A 17,345-nucleotide genomic window follows, 5' to 3' on the forward strand; every position below is an offset into this window, starting at 1 on the left:
ATCCAAAGCTTCTGATTTAACAGGGGAGATAAATCAATTACCGAACTCAGATTCGATGTTTTACAAAAAAACCCAAAAAGAAAAACGTGCAGCATAAACGTCAGAACAATCAAAGCATAAGTAAGCAAGATAATTAAGATGTGCACTGATTTTCTTTAAGCATAACAATTGTAGTGGATATGGGAGCGGGGAGAGAGAGAGAGAGACTTCAAACACGATCGTTTTCTCTGGCATCGATTGGTCGAGCGTCGTGAAATCCGTCTTGAGCGTTGACGGTCTGTCACATTTCACACTGGGCTCATACGCTCACATTCACAGGGCTCACAATAATATCGACAGATAGGAGCGCGTTGAAGGTATGACTTTTCTGGTAAAGTACGTACTCCAGACGGGGGAGATTGACCTGCTTTCAGCGGTGTTCTCTGAGGCGGGGTCTTATTTTTTGACCGTGTTAATTTTAGCCCCGGTTCTTTCTTTCCAATTCTAGATTCACCACTTTTTTCCTCTCCAATCTTTCTCTCAGCGCTTCGCTGTTCGCGTCTTCACAGCTGGGGGACTCACCACCACCCGGCGATTCAACGTAACGCCAAGAACCCAACTTAAACCAATTTTGGATCATTTTTTAAACGTTTTTCTACCAGTTACCCGGCGTTTTAAGGGGATTTGTGGCGTTGCTCGTTAGCTCCGGGATTTTTTTTCTCTTGTGTTGGTCGCTGCTGGAGGAGGGGTTGGTTGGTTGGCGAGGCTTGCCAAGCTAACGAGCGACATTACGCAGACTGGCTAAACAAGTTTAAATAAAGGGTAAAGTTAATGTAAACTTAATTAAGGAGAAAACACAATGATGACTAGGTGAAATGGTATAGAAACGCGGTTGTTTAACTGGCTAGAAAATTGTAATATCGCATTTGTCTCTGCGCACTAACCCTAGCATCTCCCCCAGCGTTAGCCTCCCCCGAAGTTAAACTCCGATTAAGTAAACGTTGTCAATGAGCGATTGAATAAATGTTGATTCAAAGCGGGTGATTTTACTTTAAAACATTACATTTACGCATATTTGTATTAAATACGAAATTGAGGATCATGTCTGTGTCAAGAGTTTCTGTGAAGGGGGTTTAATCGCTAGTTGTTGAACCAGTTTTGTTGTGTGTGTAGTGGGCGAAGTGCTACTAAGTATTAACTTTTCTTAACATACATTTTTAACTTATTTCATTCTCAAACTTTTTTTCTCTCCCAACAGCCCCTTAAAGCTGCTGCTGTGGGAGGAAACGAGAGAAAAAGCTCAGAAAAAAAAAAAAAAAAGAAGTAGAGGAAATCCCCCGAAAGGAAATGCCAATCGCAACCGCTGGACAGCCAGCGACTCAGGAGCCCAGAGTTTGCCCCCGGCTGCCCTCCACCCCGGAGCCTGTCCCTAAAGGGGCTGATTTATTCGAGGAGGCGGGGGCGGCGGAGTCGGCGGAGCGTACAGAGTACGGGGCCGCCGAGGGGGGCAGAGCGGGGTTCGGGGGCTTCAGTTTCAGCCACAGCTTTCTACAGCCCGGTTCGACCAGCGGCTCTCCGCCGCAGTCCCCGACCGCCGCCGCCGCCTCCTCGTTCCTCCTCCACCTCTCTCACCCTCACCAAATGACTATGGAACCCCCTCGGACTCGATCGCGTTCTCGGTCTGGATACTACCAGCAGTACGGGGTTGGGAGTAACAACACCGGAGTTACGGTGTCCAGCCACCACCAGCACCAACAGCAGCAGCAGCAGCAGCAGCAGCACGGAGCCGGCTGCGCACCGCTCGGAGCTCACAGCAATCACCCGGAGAACCAGCAGCGAGCACCGGGAAGCAACGCCCCTCCTGGCATTCACCGGCTCCCCTCGGTGCCCGGGGCGCACCACATCCCGATGACAGGTACATGTCCCCACTCGACTTTTGTCAGTGAAAGAGAAGTCTCACGTTTATTGGACTTTTGTTTTCACACAACCTCTGCCTTGAAGGGATGCATGGCAGTCTGGGGCGGGGCGGGGGGTGTTTTTAGAGCCAAATTGAAACAGTGAGGGGGTGACTGCCCTGTAGGGCTGGCATGACAGTACTGTTTGTGTATGTGCGGAGACGTTTGATGTGCTCTAATTAGACGGGGTGTTACATGGGCTTGTCTGGGCGGTGCAGAGTTAACACTTATCCAGTAGTTTAATGAACAGCAGCGGCATTTTTGTTGGTGTGTGTGTGTGTGTGTGTGGACTGGGGCAGCCTCAAGTCAACAGAACAGCTGAGAACAGGATGTAAACCTCACTTTGTTAAAGCGGTGCAGCACCTCCACATTTAGTCAATTCTACAAATACTTCTGTAGCTAGGTAACAAGACTCGTTGTGCACAGGCTAAAGTTTGTCCGAAGTAGGCATGGGGTTTTTCCTTTCTATGTGGAGTAAGACTATTTGTTGATGCGGTTTCTAACGAAACAAATTGCACGATTAGACACTTTACATACTGTATTAGCTTAATTGAAAGTGTGTAATTGAAGATTTAGCTCTGGCTATGATGCATTCAGTTTTGTTTATGTCCAGGTTTACAAAAAAAAAAGTAATTTTCACTTGCAGTTTGTGTTGGCTCTAAAGATGCTTGGAGTTATGTTTTTACCAGCAGCTGCCTTGGTAACTTATGTCTTGATGTTTTCCTTTACAAAGATGAACTTTGAGTGTGGGGTTGTTGCTGGGTGTAGATGCAGGGTCACTCTCAGACAGCAATTCAAGTGCAGTGAACCGTGTAACATAGAAACACCTCGGCTAGAGTTTCACCTTCTCCAAAGCCTGGTTAACGATTCGTTTTTTTTGTCTAACGCAGACACAAAACACTCCAAAAAAGTTATGAGGGAACATATTTCACCAAACTAAATCTTGATGCTACGGCTGTTAACTAACTGGTCATAGAGATAAAGCTTTAAACTATGTGTTTGGTATTTTTGTGTTGTCATATTGAACTCTATTCATTTATTTTAAAATTCTGCTTCCTCAGTCATGTTATCCAGCAAAACAGCACTCAGCTTACCAAAACTTCCTATTAAAAAATGAAATAAAATCAGTCTTTGAAGGTTCATTAGAATAAAAACAAAGGCACCTTTAAACAGAAAGTGCTTGTTGGTGTGTTCAAAGAACCCTGCAGCATTTAATTGAGACTGGAATTACCTGTCCTGCAGAGCCAGACTAAAACAGCTGAACCTGTCTAAGCAAACAGGCCCCCAAACCGTGCACATTTTCTGAGCAGTGTCATGCTTACTGATTGGCTAGGAATTGTCTGTATTTCTTTAGAGTGACATGGGAGAGAGATTGAAAGACGATTAAGGACTTGCCATACCAGCCTGCATCATTCACGTCCTTTTCGTCATCAGAGTTAGCAGCCTGTAATTTCCACTGTCAAAATAGCTTATTTATGACATGTGGGATTGCTTGAATCAGTGGATGGAATGAATAAACTGTACTTGGATCAAAGCTGAATTCAGTTGAAGGCATTGCAAGGATGTTTAGTGAGAGTATCTGAGCTGGGAACCAGAACCTGCACACAGGACGACTGCACTTCAGTCTTACCATAGCTGTGACTCAAATAACACAAATGTCTGCAGCATTTAAACCTGATTACCTGTGTCATTTCCTCCCCTGGTCTCTGTTAAAATCTCTTTACGATCAGCAAGGGAGACGATCACTCATTACTGTCTATTGTAGATGTCTTATAAAAATGGTAGCAGGGCTGTTCTGGTCAAGGCATTTTGTCTGAAATTAGGATTATTGAAGTTTGACTGTATATTAAAAAGAGTGATTATTTTATTTATATATATTTTTTGAGTACAGTAGAAAAGACATTGTTCTTTTTTGTTAGGTCTTTGCAGTGCTACAGATAATGACTCGGACATGGAGCTTTACCATTTCCCCTGTGTGTTTGGCTTGCTTGCCTGGTCCATACAGCGTCATGCAGCATTATATGTTTTAAAGAAAAAAAACAAAACAAAAAAAAAACATCAGACTAACATAAAAACCGTCTTTAGTGATTGAAATCTTTTTTCTCAGTGATGTTTTTTTTCTTCTTTTTTTATCTTATCACTGTTCTGTAGAAACATATTTCTTCTTTGTGATGTACACTTGGTTGAGTGCGGAGGTTTGTTAGAGGAAGTTCATGTAGTTAATGCCTCTCGTACCATTAATCAGAAACTTGCCTGCTGGCAATTTTCATACAAAGCTTTACCTCTGGTTAGCCGCTATATGGTGATCACTGCCAATGAAAACAGGCCTGAGTTCATATCCCAATTTTGTATTTAAGATCCAAAGGGGAGAGCCATTTAGGGAAACTGACAATATTAACTTATATTTTCTATGTGGTGGGAAAAGCTTTGACTTCCCAATATAACGTTTGTCCATCTCTGATTTTTCTTTAAGAAGCATAATATGATAACAAATCCCTAAAACCAAACAATATTCAAAATGTAAGTTAAAGAGAACCAACTGTGAAACAGGATTTCAGATATAGACCAAATGCAAAATGATTCCTACTTACATTTTAAGCTATCTTTAGGATAACAAAAGGAGGTTTTCATGTATATATATTTTTAGGAGAATGTAGAACTCTGGGGTTTCCAAAAGATTGCCAACATGTCACAGATTGAAAAAAAAATCAATAAAATAGAGCAACTTCGCTTTACAACCTTCCTGTTATCTCCTAAATGTCTTGTTCTCTCTTGCTGCCCGAATGAACCGTTGATGTAGTAGACAATATTTCCTTGTTAAATAGCTTCTTGCATTTCTGTTTTTTCCTTTTGATTTGAATACCTCCCATGTTAACAGTAACTAACCTTTAGTCCCCTTCCCTCAGTAGCAACTTCCACAGAGAGCAGTGTTGTTGTCTGTATGACCTATTAACGCTTGGTGCTAATTAGCATTTGTCTGTTGAGCTTCTGACATCCGTTCATCGGATTGGATAGACAGACAGGACCGATCAGCCTGAAAATGGTTCTCTTGAGGTAAAAAAAAACATTTTTTTGTTGTTGGTGTGTTTCTAGTATGTCGTAATAAAAACAGGGGTATTCCCAAAGCACAGTTTCCCCATCATGTTCTGGCTCCCTGACAGAGCTCCCCTCCATCCTTTTCCTCACATTACTAACAGGCAATATGCATATAAACAGCAGCTACAGATTTGTCAACACATTTTTACTGAAGCCTGCATTGCACACATATGGAAAAAGGGAAACATTACTAACTTTAATAACGCTGTTTTTCTTTTCACTTAGCATTTGAAACTTCTCAAATTTATTGCACAGAGGGAGGGCATTATTGCTGAGTAATATCTGAATCACTCATTTGACGATAGAAATGTTTCAGGATAATTAGGAGTTGAATATTCTTTTAGCAGAGTAAAGCAGCTGGTTATCTGGACTCTTCCCAGAACAAGACTCCTTATTAGACCCTCGCTTCATTCCCAGAATCAGCCTTCCTTGTTGGCTGAGCGTGAAAGAAAAGGAGAGATACTTAATCCATCCTTCCCATGCTAGTCACCTGCATTGGACATGAAAGATAAAGCTGTCCTGTAACTCTTCAGTCCCCGCCCCGCTCCCTCTCTCCTCTCTTCCCTTTGTAGTCTGCTGTAATTCTTTTGGTCCCTTTTTTTTGTCCTCTCTACCTCATTTGTTCATTCTTGTTTGTCTTGAGTGCTCCCTTTTTTCGTTGACAGACCGTCTTGTTTGCTGCACACACGACCGTGCCCACCTGGTTTTCGGATTGTAACGTCCATTGAGATAAGTGTCCCCAAAGTGTGCAAAAAGCACTGCCAGATTGATCCGAGCAAAAAAAAAAAAAGGGGGAAAAAAGCCCAAAAAACATTGTCTGTAGCATTTGATATCCTGTCCTGATTCTGTCCCACCTCTGTCACAGCCTGTCCTCTTTTAGCCACATTCCCTTCTCCCTCCCCTCCGGATCGTTCAACCCTTTCTGTACCCCTCCGATCCATTTTCTTTGGCCTCCTCTCTCACATTTGTCTAATGGAGGGATCGTTTTAATGGATTGCCCAAAGCAGCAGCGAGGCAGACACTACAGCCACTCTACATCTACCTCTCCATCCCTCTGTCTCTGACAGTACTGGAAACATTCACATTGTTTAAGTTCTTTTTTTTCTTCTTCTTTTTTTTTTTACTTTCCTTTGTCTTGGCACCCAGGCAACCCCCTGCAGTGAGAAGAGAAACCCTTTCACTCTGATTTACCAACTAGTAGGGGTTTCGTGATGCTCTTTCACTTCAAATAAACAACAAAGAAGTCACTTTGGTCAGGAGGACAGGATTCCTGGAAGAGTGGACTGGTGACCTTAAATGTGGCCTAAAATCTAAGAGATGGGTTTTGTTGTGGTTTGGAAAAAGTACTTCTAAGAGGGAAAGAATGCCAAAGGTCAGTTGAAGCCTTAAGAAATGTCAATATAAAAAGAAGAGAAAGGCCAGTAAGAGTGCAAAAAATGTTCCAAAAAAAAAAAGAGAAAAAAAGTAGGGTTAGTTTAAAAAGACGTCATGTGTGGGATTTGGCAGGTTTACTGGAGTTGCGAGGAAGCGCAGCGCGTATTTTCTGTTTATAAAGGAAGGGTCAGGTGCAGAAAGAGGTTGAGGAGAGAAAAGGGAGAGCTAATTAGATGGAGGCCTGGGAGTATTAAGAAAGGGAGCATGTGAGCAAACCTCGCGAACCGGAGCTGGCAGGAGGAGGAGGATATCACGGGCAGCACTGTAAGCAAAGCACAGAGAGGAAACCCGACTTGCAAACAGCCTCTGAGCTTACAACCTGTAGAGCAGCCCCTGACTGAGCGCCGAGAGGAGGAAGAAGGATGGACAGGCGGTGCTGTTTGCCCCGACTGTTTGCATGTTGACCGGCTGTCTCTGTTGATTTAAGCAGGCCAGTTGTTCAGGAGATGAGGCCTGGTTCTGTCATGGCAGCAAATCTGTTGCTTTCTGTTCTGTTTGCTGGAGCTCAGAAGGACGATGACTGCAACATCGTGTGAAACGTCCTTTTTAAAAATTTCACTTGGGTTTTATAACCCTATTCTGGGAAACTTATCTCACAATTTCCCAATGTTGTCTAAACCAATTATGAAACGGGAGTGACATTGAGACTTTTTCAAAGATTATTTAGCGAGTGTGATATCCAAGTTGATCTTCAGGTTGTAGAAAACCAAAGCAGTCCTAGTTGAGCATTAGAATCACTTCTTGTAGTGTTGGCAACAAGGCCCGTTATGACAACAAATTGTCCCAGAAATCATTGTGATAAACAATAATATTGTTGTTTTGAGACCATTTTCAAGTAATGTATTGATAATGGCATAATAGTGCAATTTTGCTCTCTCAAAGAGCCATAAACTTTAATTTTGTAAAGAACATATGATACAGGAACTGGAAGATATTTTAAATATTTCCACCACACCCCCAAAAGAACAACCATAAAACCATAAAAATGGGGGAAAACGCGCAAATAAGATCAAAAGAACACATAATTTTCCTTAGTCTTCAAAATTCTTCAATTCTTTGTTTGAAGGTGTAAAATATACCAGGTGTTTGTCTGTGACAAACTGTAAGAAAGTTCAAGGGGTGTGAATAATTTGGAAAGGACTCTACTATTCAAGCAAGTTCAGTAGAGTACTTTAAAAAGTTAGTCAAGTGTAACATACTCTTCCTTCTCCAAACCCTTCCTGTATTATGATCCATGGCCAGGATACAAGGTAAATATAGTTATTTCAGTCATCATCTTTAAGATATGGCAGATATCATCCAGTTTAGAAAGTCTTAGAAATTTGTGTTTGTGTTGTGGCCAAAAAAGAAAGGAAAAAAGTCAGCTGAACATACTGTGCATATGGCACCGTATGCTGCAGGAATGGTAGAGAACTGTCACTAAATCACAAGTTTCCAATTTATAACCTTTAAAACCAGACTGTTACGGGAGAAGTTTATTTTTTTCTTTTACTATTTATTTCATGAATTCATACAGCTACCCCACTTTTATAAACTATCCATTCATTTTTAGAGAAATTCAATCTGCAGTGAGGTCTCATGTACTCAATTTTAAAGCACATAAATTGCGCCGTGGTATAAAAATACAAACTGAGACTTCGACACATGTTCAAATTATGTTTTAACGATAAGGTCAAAGTTAGTTGGGGAGCACTTCTTTTTTTGTTTCAGCGGTATCTCCACCCCACCACAGCCATCTAAAAACACAGCTCATCAGCTGTTTTATATTTGTATCTATGGGATAGAGAAGGACGATTTTGGCTGTGAATGCAGAACATAGAGTGAGTAATATCATATGGTTTAAAGGAGTGGTTAGCCTCGTGCGTTTCATGCGTCACAAACTTCCTCAGTGACTTGCGCTGTTGGGGACTGTCAGAAACTTGTACTTGCAGGTTGTAAGGCTTTGCTTCTAAAACGGTCGTAATGGCAGATCTCTGAAAAGATTTCAGGAAAAGCAGCAGCATGTTGCACTTAAATTCATAAGTTCAAATGGGGGGGAAAAAAATCACAAATGACAGGTGGAAATACCGTCATGGATTTTCTTCTGAAGCTGGATGGGCCTCGTCATGCATTTCTGGCAGGGCTAGGCTTTGAGTTACTGTTAAAGGTGCTTTCTAAATTAAATCTGTCATTTTTAGACAGGGATTATTTTTGATTTGTCAAGAGCAGTCGTCACGAAATTATGCTTGTTCATGCTCAAATACATCGTTTCTGTTTGAATACACAGCGTTCCCAACTTTTAAGCATAAAAGTTGGCTCCAACTTTAAAAGTGGTATGGTGTTGAAGCATATTTAAAGAAAAAAACTGAATTAAGTTAAATTAGCTACTGTTAGCTAGACATGCTCAGAGAAATGGGCTAGACTCAAATTCAAAAATCAAATCTTTTTCCTGTCATTGAAGGCACAATATGAGCTGACAACTGCTGTTCTGTGTAGATGCTGTTGCTGAGAGAGGAAGACTCAAAGTTGGCCGTTTTCAGCATCGATCAGGACTTCAAAATGAAGTTGGTTGAAGCACAGAAATGTAAGAGTCTATTCTCTGAAACGCTGAGACCCGACTGTGGTTCTTTTGGGCTGCACAAAAGTGCAAAGCAGATAATAGGAAGGCTAAATGAAGTACGGTTTGAGCTGCTCGGTTTTATCCTTTTGAGATCGAAACTTTTCAGTCATGCTGGATTTGGAAGTGTTCGTAGCCTTTTTTAAATATCGGAGTTAAGATGAATATCTGTGTTCTCTAGAAAGTGCACACAAATACCGATGTTTTAGTATTGGTAGCTGTGCTAACTTTGCTAATTATCAGGATAAGATGCTCAGAATGGTTTAAAATGTCAATTTTGTGATCTTTGTCTTTGCTTAGAGTAGTAGTGGGCTCACACAACTGATTAGTGCTTCCCTGTTGACTTTTTTTCTAAATTGGAGAGTGATATATATTTTTTTTAATCTTCCCTATAAATGGGTTTGTGCGCTAGCTTAAAGTTGCTACATCTACACTCAGGCTTCTCAATATGAAGTGTACAAACTTCTGCTCACAAGCATTTTGTTTAATGTTTAATTTTACTCCCAAGAGCCAGAGACCGATAAGCAACTTTAATGTGGCAGCTAAGACGGGGAACGAAAGGAACATGGTGACGGTGGAGATGTTACTCGACAGGAAAACATACAAAAAGCGGAATGTGCACACACATTTGTGCCATCAAATATTCAAAACAAGCATTATCTGGGCAATCTTTACCAACATGCTCTGTGACAGCTTTCCGCTTCAGTGTGAAATGTGCAGTGACATGTGTTCAGGAGGCGGGGTGGTGTGAGAAGTGCGTGCATGTATGTGTGGGTTTGTGTTTCACATATGTTCAATTTTCTTTAGCAAGCGCTGCATCAGTCGGTGTTCGGTCCATTGGGCTGTTTTGTTCTTACAGTACAGCTGCTCTGCTTCTTATCTCGGCTCTTATCCGTCAAACCAGCTGCTCTCTCCAGTGGTTTTGTCGCCCGGAACGGGAAGAGGTAGTTTACCTTGGAGCGCAAAAGGGGGGTGATGGGGATCACGGACAGAGATGGCGCGATAGGGCAAGGACAGGAAATGTGGATGCTGTGTGATAAAGCGGCTGGAATATATGGGAGACAGACAGGTTGGCTGATAGGGAAATGGATCGCTGGCAGGGAGGGATGTAATGAAGGGATGGAAAGTGTGAAGAGGAGGAGGAGGCGTACGAAGAAGGAGGGTACCTTAGCCAGTGCAAGGATAAGAAAGGGAGGGGAGAAGTGGAGGAAATGGATAGAAATAGCTGATGCACTCCGAGTCGTACAGAAAATCAATAGCAGTCAAGAGCAGAAGCCACAACCCCCACTCTGCTCCGTCTGGCTGTTCCCTCACCCTCCACTGCCGCTTTTCCTCCAGTCGTTTTCCTCATGTTTGTTCCTCCATTCCACGTCCTTTCCTGTCAAACTTTCCTCCTCGGAGCTCTCACACTTTTTTAATGTTCTCTTACATCCATTTCCTCCTCTTCTTCACCTATGCTTTGCCCTCTTCCTGTCACCAGCGTTTTCCTTCCTCCACAGCTGCTCTGCATCTTCTGCTTGCAGAATGAAATCGGCAGTAGTTTAACGTGCAGTTAGAAAGTAAAATCTTGTAGGCAAGTAAAAACATATTTTTAAATTGACTTTCAAAATTGAGAGACTGGTGGAGTTTTTGACATATAATAAATAGTAGGCTTCCTTAAGTATTTCCACGTTGATTTCACTTGTTCATGTCACTCTGTGATAACACGACTTGGATAGAAACTTTTTAAGCCACTTTGAATAATTAACTGAGCTTACTGTATTGGTTGAGCACTAGAATCAATTGGGATTTATGTACGATTGAACTGAAATGTTTATTTTTTTGCGAAGTGCCTGAAGACGACATTTGTTGTGAATAGGTGTGATATTAATAAAACTGGATTAAATTAAACATTTTTTTCTGGCTGGAATTTGTACCAAGTTTAAACTACTCATTCGCTACAATACAATGTAATTGTTTAGTTCACTGTACAATCATCAAAGAATTGATTAATGTTTAATGACTTTGGACTAGATACGCTTTACCTCTCCGCCAAACAACTGGGTTGTTTAGTGATTGGTGGGATAAAAGGTGGCAATAAAAGTCCAAGCAGGTCATTTTTTGTGGTCATAAAGTCATACAAAGTGAAGGAAAAAATAGAAAACAGACTGAAAGTAAAAATGCTGCATTTTGAAGTGGAAAGTTTGTGATCCACACACACTGAAGCACAAGCAGACATATCTGCTGCTGTTAGGTCTTATGTTTGAGGTTGACCACATGGACCATGTTGTTCCTCCTTCATGTTTTCTTCATGGACCAGCTCTTGCTTTTTCTTCTGTTCGCCCACAAATTACACCCAAGACAGACAAACGGGACTATTTTGTTGTTGTTGCTCTTGACGTCTATCTACTTTCACCAAAGTACAGGCGATTCACGAAGCTCTAGTTTTGTGCTGACTGTGTTTTCTGCTTCTTTTGTTCAACTTTCTTAGATTTAGGGACAGAACTGACGGTCTCCCCACACATTATAATTGATACTGCAGTCCTATTATTCAGCTGTCCTGGAGGCCCAGACTGCAGAGCTAAATAGTGTGTCGTCTGTTACCCCAACAGCGGGTATGATGTCATTCAAACATGTTCTGTTGCCTCAGTGTTGCGCTCTATAGAGTGAGTCTAACTGAATGACTCGCCTCTGACTCAATTTACAGGATTCTGACAATGTGTGAGTGAGACCATATTCAGGGAGGAAGCTGGTTTTTGGCCCATTGTGATCAGTGAATGAGTGCTGCATGGAGGGGAGCTGTGCAGCCGGCGAGTCCCATGAATGCTTCGTCAGTTCTCCGGCCCTAAATTATCTCACTGGATTTGGGCTTTTAGCTATTTATTTTTTCTTATATTTTTTCCTCAATAATAAAAGCGTTACGTTATTTATGTTGCTTCCCATCCAGATAAAAAAAAAAAACGAGAAGAATATATTTTTTTTAGCGATTGAGGGCTTCTGAAAACCTTCACTCTGTCTGCCTCGTCTTTCATTTCCTCTACATGCACTACTTTGTTGTCAGTCAGAGCTTTTCTTCAAAGACGGAGACTAGAATCAGGAAAGAAAAAAAAAAAAAATCCTCACTAACAACCGATAGGTGTAAAGCTCTTTTATGAAGGGCTCTTCTCACATGCCTTCTAGGTTACCTCTCTTCATTTCTATTGTAGAGGTTGCTTCGCTTGGCGTGCCCTTGGGAGCGTTTACCCTTGGAGCGCGTACCGGTGCCACCATCTGTGATCAGAACGTACCCGACCAAAGATTTGGCCACCGCAAAAGGAAAAAAAAAAAAAAAAAGAAAAGTCAAAGCAAATAGACAAAGACAATAAAAAAAAAGATGAAAGGATTGTGGTAAAACAAAAGAGTAAACGTCTTAGCGGTGATGCAAGCGGCAGTATCATCTGAAAGCTCCTCTAATCCTGGATTACTCTGTTTGTTCTGTTTGTGTATGTATACGTACTGAGCCGGGAGAACACCATATGTGTTTCAGTGACTTTTATGCCGCATACGTGGTCAGAGGCCTTTCTCGCAAACATGTTGTCGTTGTTGTTGTTTTCCGGTTCCAGGTGGCTTCAGGAAAATGACAACAAAAGGATTAAGTAAGCTGCAGATAAACAGATTTTACCGCACAATAACTGGGTACGCTGATCTATCAGGTCCAAAAAAACACAAATATTTTCATTATTTGTATAGTGCCCCTTACAGTAATACCTCATTTTATGGCTCATTTTTAAGTTTACAGTCTTGCATAGATGGGGGGGAGGGAGAAAGGGCATTCAGTTATCATGATTCTCAGAATAAAACTCCAAGATTTGTATGCAATCGTCATAAGCAATCTGCAAACTATATTTTTTATCTTGTTTGAATCATTATATCCCACAGCTCATGACCTGCTTTGTTTTTGTTATGTGCAGGGGCTTCTGGTGGAGCGTACCACTGCCACCCTGACCATGCATATGGAGAGGAGAGGGATAAGGTAAGCCAACACTCACTGGTTGTTAAGGCCAACATTATTCAAAAAAAGAGGTTATCGTTAGGGACTATTTGGGTAATAAATTATAATATGGACAGTAAATCATGTCATGGTTGTTGAGGGAAGAATATTTTCAGGAGAATGCTGGAATTGGCATTTGAGTAAAGAATTAATCTGGAGATTTTACCTTTTTTATTCCAAGAGATTGGTCAGTGTGCATCACAACATCCCAACTTAAGCAAGTCCTGCCTGGCCCAATCAAATCACTAATTACAAAGTTTTAACCAATCTTTTATGAATTGAAAAGTGGGCCACTGAAGATTTGGCTTAAGTGTTTGATTCTGAATTGGTAGATCAAAGGAAAAAGTAAAACAATTGTCTGATCATGTTTTACTCAAGGGTGTACAGTTTATATGGTAACGTAAAAGAATCAGACTGAGGTTCACAGGTGTGCAGTCTGTGAAGTGCTACAAAGGTTATGGTGCTGAAAACAAAAAGTGTTTGCAAAGAAAGCCGTAGATGACAAATAAATACCTGAGTAGTCCTAAATATATTGACAGATTGTTTACGAACATGATTGTTTGCTAAAGCCCCATTACCTGTGACGATCTCAAAAGAGCAAAGTAGTAAATTATGGTAAACAATACATTTAATATACTGTGTATATATATATATATATATATATATATATATATATATATATATATAACATCGACATGCTGGTTATCGTAACTGCTTGACCTGGAACGTCATTCTTTTGAAAACGACAACGCCGTCATGAGAGGATCAGGTTTGACGTTGCCAGTAGCCTTATGTGAATTTCCTCCTGCAGTTTCCACTAATAGAATCACAGCACTGCGGTTTAGTTACTCTATATCAGGGAAGGTGCTGAGATTTTTTAGTTACTTTTAGGTTTTTAAAAAATAAAGAAAACATTGTTTCAAAGCATGTTTGACCAAAAGCGTCTTCAGAAAAAGCCTGCAATGTATGTTTGAAGGAGTTCAAGTAGAACTCAGTAAATGATTTTAATAAGCACAAGCGAGCACCTTTTAAAAGCATGCATATATTAACAAGAAAGTAGAGAAAGTGGAGAGGCTGGACACTGAAGTGTTGCAGAAAGCTTGAAGGGAAGAAAGGGGAGGGGTGTTGCTAATGATTTCAGTCTCCAGCTGTGGAACTTGGTTGGAGTGAGAGAAGCAAAAAGCAGGATGAGGAAGGAAGGGACAGTGGTGGAAGAGCCAAAGAGGAGCTTTGAAATCGTCTTGATTAGCGTTACTGGAAGCATGTCTGTAAATATTAATGACTCTCAAACAGAAAACGGCCATATTTGCTCAGTGTGCGCTTTCATAAAAGAAAATCGACTTCCTTGAAGAGACAAAAAAAAAAAAAGAAAAACATGGACTCGGTTGTTGTTTTGTCTTGCATGATCTCGGCAGGCCTTCCCGGCTTTATTTCGGTTCCAAGCAACATTGGCGAAGCCACAACAGCTGGAGGCCGGAGTCGCTGTCTGAGAGGGTCGATGCAAGCATGTACGCCGAGTGGGGATGTTGTGAAATAGAATGTGGAAGGGTGTGTCAGGATATCTGACCCGCCTGGTTTCTACATGCACTGAATACAGTGACGGTGAAGAGAAGTGGATGGATGGGTGCGTAGTTTCAAAGACTTGCTTTAATATCAGTCAGAGAGCACTTTAGTTTGCTTCTTCTGGTTTAGCTTTTCATCTTTTGTTCTTTTTTTTTTTTTTAGCCTTGTGAAAATATGTTCAAACACAGCAAACAAACCCGCAGTTTGGAACATGAGGCCAAATTATAGCATATCGCTGGAGGACATGTGCACTCCTTTGTCTGATGATGTTCCCCTCCCTCTAATGGAGGGAGACAGGCCCATCAAACTTTCATACTAATGGGAAATAGTCTGCATGTCTGTGGAGTGAACGTATGCATTTGTCCTTCTCAACCTCTCTTGTCCCCTTCAGAATTCAAGTCCGAGTGTGGGACAGGTCAGAGATGGACACAAGGGGGGGTGGGGGAAACAAGGAGATGGAGCAAAAGAATAAGGGAGATGGGGAGGTAAAGATGGGTTTAGCTTATCTGATACAAGGGAAAGGGGGTGGGGTGGGAGGAGATTGTTGAGCAGGGTAGAGAGAGTGCGCTGGTGAAAGAGTCTGGCTCAGATATGAAAATGGGCACAGTACATGTCCCAAGGGTTTTGGGGTTGGGGCCGAGGCTGGTAAAGAGGTTGTGGGGTGATGGGGTGGATAAGAGGAGCCAATAAGGAAGAAGAACAGATAGGGGATGCAGTTTCATTCTGTAATGGAGAGGAGTAGATGTTGTTTTCTGGACTGACTGTAATGAAATCACCCTGAACAGGTGTTATCTGTTCTTTTACAAAGTGCTAATTCATTTCCGATACCGTTACTTTCTTCATCATGTTCACCAAAGCAAAAATAGGTCATTTAGCACAAGTTGAAGGCGTCACTGAAGTTACAAGAAGGCAAACGCTTTGCAGGTTTGGAGACCTGTTTCTTGATTCTTGAAGAAAAATGTTTTAAAGGAGCAGTTTTATAGTTAAAATTGACTTTTTGAGGTTTGTATAACCTTATATCATTCTCTCATTGAAAACATACCTGGAGTGTTGCTTTGATTCTTTCAATCCTGTTTGAGGAATCCTTGATTTTCCTGCTCTTAGAAAGTGCCACCTATTTCCACAAACCTCCTCTTTGGAGCTGCTCCTCCAGACTAGTGGCAGCAGCAATTAGCAGGAAACTCCTGGTGGAACTGCATACCTGCAAGTCATCTCATCATAGAAACTACTTCTCAGTCCAGGGTTTCTAAGAACTGTTGTAAATGACGAAATGAGAACAATTGTTGTAATGATGTGCTGAAGGGGGAGTCTTGGGAAGAGCTTCTTAAAGAGACAGAGGCCAATTACAAGGTGTCAAATTTATTTTAAGTCATGTTTGATATGTGCAACCGTTCATAACAAATGAAGGTAACATAGCTACTTGATGTGCCTGGAAAGTACCTACCGCACCTTTAAGTGAAAATAATAATAAAAAAACTGAACTGTTCTGTTCTTTCATGCATCATCTTTAACTTCACCCATCCTGACAGGTGAGCGGCAGGCCTGAAATTCAAATATCCCTGAACGGTAAACTCACCATACCTTAGCTGTACTCGTTTGCACTAACCACAACACTCTTTAGTGTGAGAGCGGCTGCTTTAGGAATAATACTCGATTGACTGGTTTCAGTGGGTTATATAGCTTAAAGAGGGGGGAAAAAACGTGTATCTTAGAAGCTGATGGAAGCTATTTAAGAGGAAGGTTTCTACAGAGGGATGCCAGCTGCTAATTTAGGGTGGCAAAACATAGACACTACTGATGTTGCTCATTTTACCCACGCCACTTTGTGTTTTTGGAGGGGTTTTTTTGTGGCCAACTTTTTTTAGATGCTAAAAGTAGCCACATGCCCTGAAATGTAATTTTACAAAGTGTTTCTTAAATTAGAAACGGGCAAATTGTCCTGGAGCTTATTTTGTCTTGTTTAAAAACAGTAAAACCGTCTTTTACAACCACTACTTACACACACAGTGTGGCAACTGCTCACAGCCAGAAAGGCTTGAAAAGGTCTCTCGAATGTGATCGTTACGTCTCCGACCCTTACCTCATGTTTTTCTTTTCTTGTAACTCAATCCATCTCTAAATCTTTATATTTCAGTACTTTCCTAGTTCTTGCTTTCTGGCCCCAACTGAAGGAAATCGCTCTCGTTAGTACATCCAACAAAGTCTTCAGGCTCTCATCAAACCACAGCACTATGACTAAACTATTACTGTAAACTCTTCATGGCCCCACAGTTCAAACACATTAGATTTTTTATTATTTTTTTGCCTCTGCAGATCTTCAGAAGGTCGTGTTTATGGGCTGCAGAAACAGTGGCAGCTGCTCATGTGTGAATTTGCGCATGTCTGCAGGCGTTTCCATAACTGCGTGTGTTTCTGCAGTCTGCTCTCCAGCTGTTTCCTGTTAGCTATCGTACTGCTGCTCTCGGGGCTGCTGAACTGTACATGTGTTCGATCTGGTGCAAAAAAAGTTGCTAGCTGAGTCACTTAAAAAAAATAAAAATAAATAATACTCCATAGTATGACTTTCCTACTTTAGAGTGAAGGTTTGTTGAAATGGGCGCCGTTCGGGGAACATGAGTGAAAGGTAGATGTAGAAATCATGTGTGCGTGTGTGTGTGTGTGTGTGTGTGTGTGTGTGTGTGTGTGTGTGTGTGTGTGTGTGTGTGTGTGTGTG

The 17,345-nt window shown here is 41.4% G+C and overlaps 1 protein-coding gene across 1 annotated transcript in view; it reads left to right on the top strand.

The window, feature by feature from the left end:
• Positions 1-244: 244 nt before the first annotated feature.
• rnf38 (ring finger protein 38) overlaps positions 245-17,345 on the top strand; it is a 23,585-nt gene continuing 6,484 nt past the window's right edge. The window contains exons 1-3 of the mRNA XM_008408245.2: positions 245-356; positions 1,238-1,894; positions 12,990-13,051. Of these exons, the coding sequence (XP_008406467.1) occupies positions 1,327-1,894; positions 12,990-13,051 (630 nt within the window). The 5' untranslated portion in view covers positions 245-356; positions 1,238-1,326. The remainder of the gene's footprint in view (positions 357-1,237; positions 1,895-12,989; positions 13,052-17,345) is intronic.

This window comes from Poecilia reticulata, linkage group LG1, assembly GCF_000633615.1.
Source record: "Poecilia reticulata strain Guanapo linkage group LG1, Guppy_female_1.0+MT, whole genome shotgun sequence".
Classification (NCBI taxonomy): domain Eukaryota; kingdom Metazoa; phylum Chordata; class Actinopteri; order Cyprinodontiformes; family Poeciliidae; genus Poecilia; species Poecilia reticulata.